This window comes from Trichomycterus rosablanca, chromosome 13 (assembly GCF_030014385.1).
Source record: "Trichomycterus rosablanca isolate fTriRos1 chromosome 13, fTriRos1.hap1, whole genome shotgun sequence".
NCBI lineage: Eukaryota > Metazoa > Chordata > Actinopteri > Siluriformes > Trichomycteridae > Trichomycterus > Trichomycterus rosablanca.
Window position 1 is genome coordinate 19,735,957 of NC_086000.1, and position 14,851 is coordinate 19,750,807.

The 14,851-nt window shown below is 39.5% G+C and overlaps 1 protein-coding gene across 1 annotated transcript; it reads left to right on the forward strand.

Annotated features, from left to right (window-relative positions):
* Window positions 1–1,215: 1,215 nt before the first annotated feature.
* On the forward strand, window positions 1,216–11,938 carry exd2 (exonuclease 3'-5' domain containing 2). The gene is made up of 10 exons (XM_063007230.1): window positions 1,216–1,372; window positions 3,136–3,294; window positions 4,980–5,381; window positions 5,475–5,731; window positions 7,921–8,047; window positions 8,184–8,476; window positions 8,595–8,701; window positions 9,128–9,263; window positions 9,343–9,744; window positions 10,743–11,938. The coding sequence occupies exons 3-10, from the start codon at window positions 5,004–5,006 to the stop codon at window positions 10,957–10,959; spliced, it is 1,917 nt and encodes a 638-aa protein (XP_062863300.1). The 5' UTR covers window positions 1,216–1,372; window positions 3,136–3,294; window positions 4,980–5,003; the 3' UTR covers window positions 10,960–11,938.
* The last annotated feature ends 2,913 nt before the right edge of the window (window positions 11,939–14,851 follow it).

Below are 14,851 nucleotides of genomic sequence, written 5' to 3' on the forward strand. Positions count from 1 at the left end.
GTATTATATTTTATCTTGTCGCCATGCTATTGTGTATCTGTTTGTAAATAATGAATCATTGCAGCTACAATCATATTGATCTAGTGATTGGATGGACAGTTTAGCTTTTACTTGCTGATTTTGTTTGATCATTTTTTATTTTAGTACTGTACTTTCATTTTCCTTATTGCCTTTTACTCATCGAATGTTTTTAGGGTTTGGGGGCTTTTACAATATTTTAACACTATTGACAGACATTTTCAGTCACTTTTTTAAATCAATTTTATTCTTTTTTGGAAGGTGATTCTTCTGCACAAGCACTATACTGGGTAATCTTATCAAGAAAGGTCAGCTAGCTGCAGTGCTGAGCCTGCAGAGACATAAGGTTTAGTACAGATCTTACTCCAATAACCTGTGGTTTTAAATTAAGCTTGCAGTAAGGGTTAGTCAAGAGATTCAGGACTGTCTTTTCATTTTGCCCAGTTCTCTTTTATCAAACCTGTGAATGCAGTCGCTTCTGTGGTTAATTGTCTTACTTCTCATTTTGTAAGTATTTCATTCTTTTATTCCACTTCTGTCCAGAAGACTTGCATCTAACAGATTGAATAAAATGATGGTGGTAGAGGACAGGAGTTATACATGTTCATTTTGTCTGTATTATTGTGATGTTTATTAATGTTTGTCTGACCGTTCTTCACAGCCAACGTCTCTTGGAAATGCAAACATATGCATCGGTTCGGATGATTAACCTATCAGAAAGAGCTCCATCACAGTAGCAGTAGTAGTAGTGCACTGTTTTTATGCAATACTGTCTAAGATCTTGAAGGTCACACACATTCAACAGTGGTTTCCAGCCTTACCCTACATGAACTGACATTTTAAAAGAATCTTTTACAATATTAAATATGCCCTCATCAGTTCTGAATGTTCCTTTGATTATGACATGGCATGTTGCTTTTTGAGATATTTAATCTTAAAGGTTGCATATAACTGATTTAACATGCTTTCAGTTACGTTTGGTGAATTTGGTGAATTGAGCAATTAAAAGAGCAAATACTTTCACACATCTAGCTGAGTATGGATATTTTTTAATAAGTAAACATATTTAAAACCTGTACTTTGTGTTTTCTAAGGATGTTGTCATTTAACTTGTGACACATATGCAAGAGTAAGGGCCAAATCATTTTTACTGTACTTTTAGTATAACGAAAGAACATACTAACTCAATTCACTTGCAGCAGTTTGTTTTGCTAGCCCTCCACCAGGTTCAGGTCGGGCGCTCAACAGGTACAATAGGGAGTGTCTAAAATGGAAGAAGGTCTGATGTGGTATCAAAAAGCTCCATTTTTCATTCACCTCTGACTGCTGAACTGAAGAACACGAGGCGTCACAGGTGAGGGGTGTGTGCTAGCTTGCTTTCCTTTTCATGGATAGGGGATGGGGGCATGTGAGGGAGGTTGATAACAATACAGGGTAAGGGGCATTGGGCATGTGTAAATGATTCATTTCTTTAAAACACTAACTGAAATAGGCAGGTGTTACTTCCCTTTTGTAACCCTTTGAGTCCTTTTCTGGGTAAGTCAACATCTCTTCTTAGGAAGTCAATGGTTATTTCAGCAAGATGATGCTGGGTCTCATTCTGCATGCATTACAACAGAGTGGCTTCATAGACACAGAGTGTGTGTGCTTGACAGACCTGCCTGCTGTTCAGATCTATCTCCTATTAAAAATGTATGGCACATTATGAAGAGGAAATCAGATAACAGTGTCAAGCTAAAATTGTCAACAATTTACCAGCAAAACTGCAACAATTAGTATCTTCAGTTCCCAAACTATTACATATATAGTATAAATAATAGGAAATGTTATGTAACAGTCCTAACCATGCCTCTGTCCCACCTTTATTTTTAGTGTGTTACAGGTCTCAGATTTCAAATGTGTTTATATTTACAAAATCAATTAAGTTGGCCAGTAAAAATGTTGAACATCTATTCTTGTCAGTTAAATAAAAGTTCAAGAGAATAAACAAATCACTGATTCTTGTTTTTACTGCATTTCACAAAATGTCCTAGAGGGCACTTGGGTGACCCAGTAGTCTGTTGAGCTAGCCCACCACACCTTTGAGATCTGGGTTCGAATCTGTGGTACTATAGGCCAACTGGTACAAAATCTACATAGACATGATTGCCTATGTAGTGTAATATGTCATGACTTTATTTTGAAATATTATGACTGCAGTTGTAATATTGGATTTTTTTTTTCAGAATTTATGACCATAATCCTGTAATGTTGTAGCTTTATTCTGATTAGAAATTATTGCTTTAATCCTAAAAGGTTATGACTTTTGATCATATGTTGTATGTTTTGATATCAGAAATAATGGCCTCAATCTGAAATTTCATTTGGTAGCAGAATTTGAGCTTTCTTGAATTACACAGCCTGTGATTGTAATTGTAGAAATTTTATTTCATTTTAAAATAAAGTGGTACCTTGTAACTCAACGTCCCCTAAACTCAAAATCTAAACTAAACTTCTCTTAATTATTACTGCTCATACGTTCTCTCCACTAATGAAATCTCTCACTTGTTTTGGTACAATAAGTCACGTTAAGCTTTGTGTACCGGCACAGATAGCGCAAAAGCTATTTTGCCACTTCTCATGTGAATGCGCCTTTACTGAGCGGAATACGGTATTCCAGGATCAAGCATCTCCACAATTAGGAAGCATAATGAAACAATAAAGAAGTAAAGATAATCAGCAGGTTTTATTGGGTTTTTTTTTAACTGTTTTTAATTGTATTTCAGTTTTATTTGTATTCAGTTATTTGTGTATGTGTCAAAAACACCCCATTATTTTACATAAGCCTAAAATATATGCAGTTCTATTGGACCAAGGAACGCATTAACAGGTTACCCATACATCCTTATCTGAAAAATACCTTGAAACTCAACACCTTTTAAAGTCAATGCCACTTCCAGAACCAACTGACGTCGAGTTTCAAGGACCCACTGTATTCGAATTTCTGACTCTATTGCAATCTTGAAAAATTGACTTTATGCTCATAATATAACAATGTACAGTATAACGTTCTTAAAGCAACGTGAATATGTGGTTGTAACATTAGAAGTTGTAATGGTGCATATTGCTTTAATTGAGGTCGAGTGCTAGAACGTGTGTGGAACAGAGGGGGCGCTGTACTACAGAGCACACTGAGATGTGTGAAAGTGAAATAGAGGTAGAAGCAGAAGCTGCAGCTGTTCATTAGCACTGAGAGTCGAGTGTGTATGTGGTTGAAGTGGATTTGTACAGCTCCTGGTGAGTAACTTGTTTTATAGACTTCAGTAGAAATACAACATTAACTGTTTGGCTGTATTATATAATGTTAGCTCGCTTGCTTTACCAGTAAACAAGCAGTGGAAGCAGCGAGCTAGCTAAACAACGCTAGCAGTCGAAATAAACCTTACTGGTAAACATTCAAACCTGCTTTACTTTAAACCAGTTGAAGTGGGCTGGTCGTGCTGGGAAAGTAGAGAATGTTAGGTGAATATGTTATAAGAACTCTGACGCATTACGAGTCAATAAGAAACGTGACCGAAGACACGTGAAAACAGTCCATTAGTTTTACACACGACCTTCAAAGCAGTTTATTTCATTTGGACAAAATAAAACCACGAGGTATGTTTTCTATATTTACAGATAAAATTGTTTTAATAAACAGAATCCCACTATCTGCCCAGTTTGTTTTTAAGATTGTCCCAGCAGAGTTAATATAATACAGTAATCAGATCATGTTCAAACCCTTCACCAGTTGGATCAGGTGTGATGAAGCATTAAAACACGCAGTACAAGATATTCGATCAGCTCCAGCTTGATTGGCACTGAGCCCCTTACATACAATCACAGCTAACACGTGGCTGTCAAACTTAAAGCCTGGGCGATCACAGTCCTATAGATCGAGTCCATCACATCACTGAGTCCAGCACAGTTTGGTAATTATACGATCACATCTACCAGACCTGATATATGTTCTCAAGTTGAATCAGGAGAGCTAAATTTGGTAATATTAGTGCTGTAGTTCAGACCAGGGGACCAGCTGTGTGGAAGTGGATTGCCAGGGCATTAGACCCCTGCTTCGACATGGTCTGCTTGTGCACACTCAAATCAGCTTGTTCAACTAAAGATACATTTAATTTAGCCAAATCACACATGCTTATTATCCATCCAAACCACTTAGACGACACAGTGGCTCAGTGGGGTAGCACTGTCGTCTCACAGCAAGAAGGACCTGGGTTTGATCCCCAGGTGGGGAGGTCTGGGTCCTTTCTGTGTGGAGTTTGCATGTTCTCCCCGAGTCTACGTGGGTTTCCTCCGGGAGCTCTGGTTTCCGAAGACATGCAAGTGAGGTAAATTAGAGATACTAAATTGTCCATGACTGTGTCTGACATTAAACATGTGAGCTGATGAATCTTGTGTAACGAATAACTACCGTTTATGTCATGAATGTAACCAAAGTGTGTAAAACATGATGTTAAAATCCTAATAAATAAATAATCATCCAAACCATTCATCTGAGATTTAAATTTGTCAAGAATTATAACGTGCCTTTGAGCAAAGTGCTTGTATAAGGGGTAATGAGGTGGACTGATCTGATGTGCATTACTTAGACTGTTTACATACAGCAGAGCTTTAATGCTCTAATGTTTAATCTATTTGGTGAAGAATAAACAATAAAGCACAAACTCTAAAGTGATGTTTGGATTGCCCAGCTCTAAAACAATGCTACATTTGAATGTAGGGTTAGAAGTAAACATTATTTTTGGCACAATTTCAAATTTTGTACTGTTTTTCTAGTTCTGATTGGTTACACCTGACCATTTAAGCCCGTTTCATCCTTTTAAGCGAAAAAAGTTATAAAAGACCACGTGTGCCACTTATCCAAAAGTGATAATTGTGTTGTTGTTTTTTTGGTTGTTTTTATGTCTCTGTTTTACATGTTCTAGCGGAGAGCTGCTGCACTAGGCGAGATGTCCAGACCGAGTGCTCTCACTGCTGCGGTGGCCACCTTGTTAGGAGCCACTCTCGGAGGACTGTTCCTGTGGCGCAGCATACACACACACAAGAAAAAAACTCTTAAAAATCTCTCGTCCAAAAAAGACTCTCATCCATTGTCTGTCAAGCAACTCGGATCTCTGGATTTAAGCACTACTGTACAGCATCCACAACAAGAGCTCATAACACCACCACCTTTCAAAACTCCCAAACGACTTTCATTGCCATCAGCTGACACATTACTAAATGTTCCAGCTGTTGTGGTGAGCTCTTTAAAAGAGTGGGAGGAACATTGGCCCTCGTTTGAGCAGGACCTGTCAGTCTTTCCTGTCCTGGGTTTAGACTGTGAATGGGTAAAGAGCATGCGTGTAAGAGGCTTCTTTATGCAATAAAATCCACAGTTATAAGATACAGTCCTTTTTCATAAGGTGTTTTCTTGTTTCCAGGTGTCTGTTAAAGGGAAAGCATGTGCAGTGTCTTTACTTCAAATGGCTACACACACTGGCCGCTGTATGCTGGTCAGACTTCTGGCGTTTCGTGATGCCCAGCTGCCTTTACCCAAAGGTTTGCTGCAGGTGCTGCGAGACCCCCATGTGCTGAAGGTTGGTGTGGGCTGTTATGAGGATGGCAAGCGTCTGGCACATGATCATGGAGTGGCTCTAGTGTGCACAGTGGACTTGCGTTATTTAGCAATTAGGCAAAAGTAAGTAATGCTTAATTCTGCTTTGTGTAATTTTACAGTAAATGTTGAATACTGCTGTGATTATACTCACTGACTGACTGACTGCTTATGTGTGTTCATGCAGTTTTGATGCTAGCAGCACTCGCGTGTAGTTATTGTGCATGCAGATGGGTAAAAGAGCTCCACTAGAGGGTAGATCAGTGCTAAATCCCTATCATGTATCAAACCAGCCTACTACTATATTACGTTTTGAGCTATTTGTATGTATCGTGTTTAGCACATTTTTTCCCAAGTTAAGCTAATTTTTCATTGTTGGAAATAATCTTACACACAAAAACTATGCTTATCAATGAGGAGGGTTTTAAATGTACTCTTTTGTAGAGAAAACCTATTTCGATGTGTGATGTATGACTGTAGTCTGATGTCTGCTGATAGCATCTCATCACGAAACTGCCACAATTGTAAATGCATATACTGCAGCACCCATACCGGTCACATTCACTTCTGAGGACCTGCAAAAACAGAAAACCAAATGGACAAAGAATATGAGCAGCAGCCACTTTGCATAAGCTTAGTTGACACCTAGTGTAATTCTGGCGTAAAGGAGGAATTCTGATTTGCATCCCTAATAACTCGACTAGAACAGTGTTTTTGTAAGCTCCACTCAGAGTCAAAAAAGGGAACTCTGTACCTCTGCCTATAACAACTTTCAAAATGTACTGTTGGAAAAAACAAGGGCATTTTACTTATTGAGGATATTTGTTGCCGTGACAATTATTTGCATTTCCATTCAACAGCAGCAGACAACAATACAGAAACTCAAGAAATTGTTACCACTGAAAACAGACATTTAATTAGAAACTTGTATCTGCTTAAAGGTTATAAACTGTGTGAGATTATCCACAAAGTTGAATCAGTTCATCTGGACACAAGTTTGTTGTAGAGATATGTTTCGTCACTCAATCCGAATGACTTCTTCAGTCATGTGTGAGATTACTTTCTGAATTTCCAGAGAAAAACTATAAAAAGAGCTATGAAAGCAATCGGTTGACAAAAGAAGTTGAGCAGCTACCTATGACAGAATAGTGCAAGTTCAAGAACTGGTGCTCAGCCAAGAGGACAACATGTTTATTTTCTAGGGAAACTGGACTTGACTCATAAGTATGAATTATTGGTGCTGCCAATAATTAGAAAATGGATTAACAAAGTTATAGGCAAAGGTACAGCAGGCCCTGTTTGACTCGTTGTGTAGTTGTCACTGTTGCTTTAAATGATTTAAATGTTATGCACTAGGGGAAAAGAGATTGTTAAAATACTGTCACTTTTGTGTTGATTTGAGTGTTTTCACAGCAACAGTTCTGCCAAGCTTTTTTTGTTTTTGAGGAGCAGCATAGAGTATACAAACAACTAGAGCCTAGGTTTTTAGGATCATGTTGGTAGACCAGAAACAAAGGTTTACTTAAATAGAATTTCACTGTTTGGCTGCCTGATAGTGGCAGACATGGGCCCTTATGAAAGTTGCATCAAATGTTTGTGTAAACTTGTAGGTTGTTCCTTGATATATCTGTATGATCAGACTCACAGATGTTTAACAGTGCCATAAGTGCTCGCCTTGATCATTATGATTATTTATTCATGGTTCAACAAGCTTCATGCATACAGTGATGGCTGCAATGGTTTTAGAGCTGTAGACAGTGGGTCATGAGCATCTTTAGCTTCTTGGCTGCATACACTTGTAGGTGATTTATTTAAGTGCATTCACATTAGAGTAAATACATTGTTGATTCATTGGTTCAGGTCCTGATGTAGCAAAGCACCACCACGCTACCACAGACATCTGTTGTCACTGTGGGTACAATGTTAATATGAAATGCTGCTTTTGCTTTTTGCCAGACCGAATTAGACATTGGTTTACCGGCATTACCTGAAAAGGTTTGATTATTATCCAGAGGCTTTTTGTATTTTGAACCTTAGATTGAGTTTTTTCTTAATAAATTCTTCAATGAGTTGTCACTGAGACATTTTGGCTGGCTGGCCACTCCTAATTTATGGAGATAAGTACTGTGTTAGTGTGGTCCAACAGCTTTGTATCTGTTTTATGACCTCCCCGTCCCAACTCTTTTAAAAGCTACAGTATAATATCCATGCCTTTATTTATGATCTCTTTTCTTTTGTGTTCTCACTGTTCTTATCTCTGTTGGATGATGAAGGCATGCTGTGCTGAATAATGGGTTGAGTTTAAAGTCCATGGCTGCTGATCTGCTCAACATCACCCTGGACAAATCACTGGTGCTGCGTTGCAGTAACTGGGAAGCTAAACACCTTAGCCAGCAGCAGGTGTGGTATCTCCTCTAACATATTTGAGCTGTGCCATTTAGTGTCATTTTTAGCTCCATCTGATTGTGTTGCACTGTTGCTTATAGGAATACACAAAGCCTTCTTACTGATGTTATCTTGTGTCATCATGTATTAGATGTCGTATGCTGCCCGTGATGCACAGATCTCCATTTCTCTGTTTCTTCACCTGCTCGGACTTCATTCTGAGCCCTGCTATCTGAATGAGGGTGAGACCGTCTACTCCAAGCTGGCTGGTTATTGCCAGGGCCTGGTGGATGTGCCTTTCAGGGGGCGAGGTGAAGGGTCTGAGGGTGAGCGCAGGCGCAGAAGCCGTCGGTCTACTGTAGACAGCCCTGAATCTGGAGATCAGCAAGTACCAGATCCTCGCAGAAACAAGAGGAAAGCACTCGGGGCTGGTTATTCAGCCAGGTACTGCAGCTGTATATGAAAAGCACCTCACACCCCAAGCTTTCGAGTCCCAGTTTCTGTTGTTGGAGGTTCTAGTGTGCATGAAATTATTATTATTATTATTATTTTTTTTTTTTAGAAAATCCCCGCTTTACGACAACTGTTTTCTTCATGCCCCTGATGGCCAGCCACTATGTACGTGTGACAAGAAAAAGGCAAAATGGTACCTTGACAAAGGAATAGGAGGTATATTTCTAACCAAAATATTTATTTAAAGCTTATTTCCTCTGCAGTTTTAGTAAAAGGGCAATTTGGGTCCCACAACTTTTGGCCCCAATCATGCTGTCTTCAGACTAATTTTCATTGAGGTCCTAGTTGGGCACTAGAAAAGTCTGTGTGAAAACTGGTAGTGGGCTAAGGTAATAGCTGCTGGCTAGACCACTAAGGCTACCTGAGCACCCCTTAAATGCCTTAGATGTAAATAAACAGCTTCACTCCAGGTCTTCACACCGAGAAATCAGATAAATGACTTGCTTATATAAACTGAGTTTACTATAATCAGATTACTAAAGTAAATGTAAACCCAGTACTCAGATTCTAATATTCTGCTTTCTTTAAGCAACCTGAATATTGTGTGCATGTAATTATCGTGTTCTCTGTTCTGTTTGTCAGAACTGGTTAGTCAGGAACCCTTCATTGTGCGCTTGCTGTTTGAGCCGTCGGGACGCCCAGACTCTCAGAAAGACTATTATCTCACAGCCAAAGAGAACCTCTGTGTTGTGTGTGGAAAAGCGGAATCCTATATCAGGTTTGTATCAAGAAAGGTGTGAAGTCATTCTGCCTGCTAATTAAATGACTAAGTAGCCCATTTTGCCTCTCTCTGTTAGGAAGAACATCGTTCCACACGAGTACAGACGCCACTTCCCGGCCGAGATGAAGGACCACAACTCGCATGATATCCTGCTGCTGTGCACCGCTTGCCATGCGGCGTCTAATGTGTACGACGGCTTCCTGAAGCAGCAGCTGGCTGATGAGTTCTCTGCCCCTCAGGGCTGTGAGGAAGGTGTGAGGATGCTGGAGGATTCAGATCGACGGCGGGTGCGATCAGCTGCTCGTGCCCTACTTAGTGTCAACGAAAACATGCCCCCCTCAAGAAAAGAAGAGCTCCTGTCTGTAGTTCAAATGTACCTCTGTAGGGAGGCAGAGGAGGGGGATAAGGAGAATACAGAGGTGATAAAGGTAGAGGTCACAGAGGAAATGCTGCAAACAGCTGCCAACCTGGAGACAAGGTGAGAGACTGTATATATTTCCTCATAGACGAAATAAATCATATGGCTCAGCAGACCTGCACTTTTTAATTGGTTGAGCCCCCACATGAGGATGCCTGAGATATTAATAGGGCTGCAGGAGATTTTTACAAACCAAGGGGCATTTAAAAGGCATTTAAAATCAGTGAATGATCCCTTTCAGCTGCTTCTGTCAAGAGTCACCACAGCAGATCATGCGACCACATATGCGATTTGACACAGTTTTTAAGTTGGATGTTCTTCCTGATGCAACCCTTCTATTTATCTGGGCTTGTGTGTGGTACTAAGGGTGCACCGATATGCGCCCCAGCCCCCCCAGTGGCTAGCTTCACAGAACACCTTGTGCCATCTGTATTTGTGAACCCATCCTGAGATTCAAACCCCTGGGAACTTGGGCACTGCTGTTACCAGCAGTATGGCTCTTAGCATTACGTCACGCAAGCTCACTCTAAAGGAAATTAAATACAAAGATAAATAAATAGCTTGGGTTCTCCTTTTACTTTTCTGAGAGTGCCACCTAGGTCATATGTGAGTTTTCACTCTTTTAATATGCATGTTTTTAATTTGTGGATGTGCTGATGTGCAGTACATGCAAACAAATTAAATTCAGTTGATGAGGTAGGAGCCATCAAAATGGGTTTGCCAAGTGGTCTGGACCTGGACCTGCCTGGTGCAGGTGAAAAGAAGCGGTTAGCTAATGTAATGCATCGGAGAGGGGCGTGTGTTCGGTACAGCCCTCCTTGTTCAGGGTAGGGGTCTGCAGCAGTGGAGGAGATACAACTGGGTAATTGGATACAACTTGATTGGCAGAAAAATTTTCAAATATATTGTCAAAAACTCAGTACCTATAAGCTAAATGGTTTATTATTTGTTACTGAGTGTTGATAATTTTTTATGTTTGTTGTGCTACTTCCAGACTGAATTTATGCTGCACTATTCTAGTGTTTTTCAGAATTTGATGTATTTGTGTGTGCACGCAGGATCTTCAACGAGAGCTATGTACCACATGGGCTGAAGGTAGTACAGGCATTCGCTGAGCGTGGGCTGCCCGGGCTGATCGACCTGGAGCGCCGCTGGCGTCAACACTTTTTAAACAGCATGCAACCCAGCCATCTTCCACCGCTCTGGTCTGTCGATCACAACCACCAGAAATACCTGAGCAAATACGGAGAGGACCTGCACATCAGTCTGAACTGAGCACACATACTGCACTTCCCCCCTACAGGTAGGAGAGTCAGTGCAGTTTGGGACGGACCCGGGCGGTCTTGCCCCAGACAAGATGGTTTTTCAGTGCGATTTAAAGAGATGGACTCGCTTGATCCTACTCCAGTGAGAAATTAGCCTAATGGCTGTTCAGTGACTGCACATAAAATGTACAACTACAAGCTTTGTGACTCAGAGATCCAAGTAGTGATGGTTCTAGACGGTAAAAAAAAAAAATCAGGAACGAATGGTAGAGATTGTGTATACTAAAATATATATTGTGACAGGAGAACAGTTCTTTAAAAAAAACTTTAAAATGAAACCTGAATATTTTAAACAGCCCAAACCTGCCCAAAGTTTCTTAGAAATAGGTTAAAATATAAAAAAAAAAGATAATTTACATTTATTGCAGGTTTGTGGCCAAGATTTTGAGAAAATATGTGGTAAATCTATACTTTTGCACTATAGGGCTATATGTTTCGGTAATCAGTACGTACTTTATTTATTCATCTTATTTGTCAGTCTTTTATGATGGATTTGACATTATTCTAAATTCTACTTCCGTACATGAGCAGCTCCTCTGTTTTTGAACATTCTATGCTTATTTTGGTTTATGACCATTTACTAATTTGATAGAATGTGGATTCTTTCTTTCTTGATTCTGTATTTTTTTCCTCATATCGGAGTCAGGACACCTCAAAGTGGATCTTATCCCCTGACTTAGATTGAGGACGTTTACATTTTACATATTCGAGAATGTTATTACAGCCAGAAAGAAAGGAGTTGGCTTTATGTTTCTAATAATGATCCTTTAGCCAGGGACAGAGATTTCCACATTTCAGCAGGTAGAATTTCATTTGCTGTAACTAAAGAAACACTACAGCTTTCTTTTATTTACATTTGTCCAGATGTAACCCTTTAAAAGCTGTTATGTTTCCTTACATTGTTATTAAAAATATATTTAACGTTCAAATGACTTTGTGAAGTGCTTATGCAACGATTGAGCCACAACACTGTTTTATTTTTATAGTCCTAGCTCAAAGCATTTGATGTCTAGGCATAGATAAGTTTATTTTAATATTCAGACAATCGAACGTACACTATGGGGCCATGAACAAAAACCATCTACATTTATATGGACTTGCCCTCCAGTCACTGTGGCTGTAACAGCCTCCCAGTTCATCCTAAATGTGTGCAGTTCCTCCACACCAATCTTCTTAAACAATATCTTTGCAGACATCAGGTAACAGTCATGCTGATACAGGAAAGAATCTTTTGTAAACTGTTGCCATATAGTTGGAAGCAATTCTTACAACTGATTTCATACACCTGTTAGCAGTTGTTTGGATGGCATGTTTGCCAGACATACATGGGATGAACAAAAAAACAAACTAACCTGTCAGTAGAGTAGAGTCAGTTGATTCCAGAGGTAGCAGAGATTAGACTTTTCATGTGCAGATTTGTCGGATCAATATTTTGTTCGAGCCTCATCGCCTTTGTTTACTTTTGCTAGTACTGCCTAGCATGCCAAGTCCCTTATATCTGTTTGGACATGTGACTGTAATTTTTATTTTGGTAATTCATACTGGTATTTACCAATTTCTTCACAAGTAATTTAAAAATTATATATGGGTGGACATATTGAATTATGGACATTATATCGGCAATGCGTTAATGCTTTGCAGGTGCACCCTAGGGTGCAATCACTGAACATATCATTTATAGTGAGTGTGTATTCCATTCAACCTCTCCCAAAATGATGTGGTTGGTGATGTCTTTGAGAGTCAAACTTTTTATCTGTAAGTTTGGTGCACATCACACAGCTTTAAAATGAATGTTTCTAAAACAGGCTTACTGTTACACTCTTCCCTCTGAGGTGTTTTTACTGAACTGATGTGTTGCACGCTTTCTTGTGCGGAACATACATTTTCTTTTAGCTGTGTTCAGCAGACTTCCACAGCACTGTTGTTTAATTTCTGTTTTGCTACAGCAACTAAACAGCATATGCTTTGCAACAGATAGAATCTGTTTTACTGTATCTGTTATGTAATTCTGTGACCCTGCTGTGATTACATCCAATGTTCTGGTGATGTTTTGCTATGCAAGGTAAGGCAAGTTTATTTGTATAGCACCTTTCATACACAGTGGCAATTCAAAGTGCTTTACATAAGGAAAAAAAATAATTAAAAGCATTAAAACATTCCTGAGATCTAGAACCTCAGAAAGACTTCTTGCAAACATTTAGTTACAATTAAGAGAGCATGAAATTCAAACAAGAGAGATAAAAAATTAAGAACGTGAAAAATTAAAAGAAAATATTGTAAAATATGCCCTACAATTTGGGAAATACGAAATTAAAACAAGAAAACTAAAAGAAAATATACCTTACAGTTTAGAATGTACACTACTCTATAAAAAGAATTATTAAGAGCATGAAAAACTAAAAGAAATATGGTAAAATGAGGGTAATAGCAAAAATTTTGAGCTCAATCATAGGCACAAGAAAAAAGAAAAGTTTTTAACCTGGATTTAAAGATTTCTACATTTGAGGAACATCTAATATCTCCTGGCAGTCTGTTCCAGTTATATGCAGCCCAACAGCTAAATGCTGCTTCACCATGTTAAGTTTGGACTCTGGGCTCAACTAGCTGACCTGCGTCCATGGATCTAAGAGATCTACTGGGTTTATATTCTCTAAACATTTCTGAGATGTATTCTGGGCCGAACCCATTCAGTGATTTATAGACCAGTAGCAGCACTTTAAATTCTATTCTGTAACTAACCGGAAGCCAGTGTAGAGATTTTAGAACTGGAGTGATGTGCTCAGTTCTTTTCGTCACTCTAGCAGCAGCGTTCTGAATGAGCTGTAACTGTTTAATGGTCTTTTTGGGAAGTCCAGTTAAGAGACCATTACAATAGTCCACCCTACTGGAGATAAAAGCATGGATCAGCTTCTCTAGGTCTTGTTGGCACACTAGACCCTTGATTTTGGCTATATTTCTAAGATGGTAGAAGGCTGTTTTGGTGATGGTTTTAATATGGCTGGGGAATGTGAGATCTGAGTCTATTAGAACGCCAAGATTTCGGACTTGGTCTTTGGTTTTTAGAGCCCGGGAACTGAGGTGTTCTGACACTAATCCTCTTCTCTTTGCTGCCAAACACGACAATCTCTGTTTTGTCCTTATTTAACTGTAAAAAATTCTGGCTCATCCAGTTATTGATGTCCTCCAGACACTGACACAGTGAATCTATTGGGCTGTAATCATCTGGTGAGAGAGCCAGATATACAGTGTATCACAAAAGTGAGTACACCCCTCACATTTCTGCAAATATTTCATTATATCTTTTCATGGGACAACACTATAGACATGAAACTTGGATATAACTTAGAGTAGTCAGTGTACAGCTTGTATAGCAGTGTAGATTTACTGTCTTCTGAAAATAACTCAACACACAGCCATTAATGTCTAAATAGCTGGCAACATAAGTGAGTACACCCCACAGTGAACATGTCCAAATTGTGCCCAAATGTGTCGTTGTCCCTCCCTGGTGTCATGTGTCAAGGTCCCAGGTGTAAATGGGGAGCAGGGCTGTTAAATTTGGTGTTTTGGGTACAATTCTCTCATACTGGCCACTGGATATTCAACATGGCACCTCATGGCAAAGAACTCTCTGAGGATGTGAGAAATAGAATTGTTGCTCTCCACAAAGATGGCCTGGGCTATAAGAAGATTGCTAATACCCTGAAACTGAGCTACAGCATGGTGGCCAAGGTCATACAGCGGTTTTCCAGGACAGGTTCCACTCGGAACAGGCTTCGCCAGGGTCGACCAAAGAAGTTGAGTCCACGTGTTCGGCGTCATATCCAGAGGTTGGCTTTAAAAAA

What these genes read in the sequence shown, in the direction of transcription:
- exd2 (XM_063007230.1), top strand. Translation starts at nt 5,004, where the DNA reads ATGTCCAGACCGAGTGCTCTCACTGCTGCGGTGGCCACCTTGTTAGGA. An exon ending in TGGGTTTAGACTGTGAATGG is followed by an intron (nt 5,382 to 5,474) that starts GTAAAGAGCATG and finishes TCTTGTTTCCAG; the next exon opens with GTGTCTGTTAAAGGGAAAGC. An exon ending in GCTGCCAACCTGGAGACAAG is followed by an intron (nt 9,745 to 10,742) that starts GTGAGAGACTGT and finishes GTGTGCACGCAG; the next exon opens with GATCTTCAACGAGAGCTATG.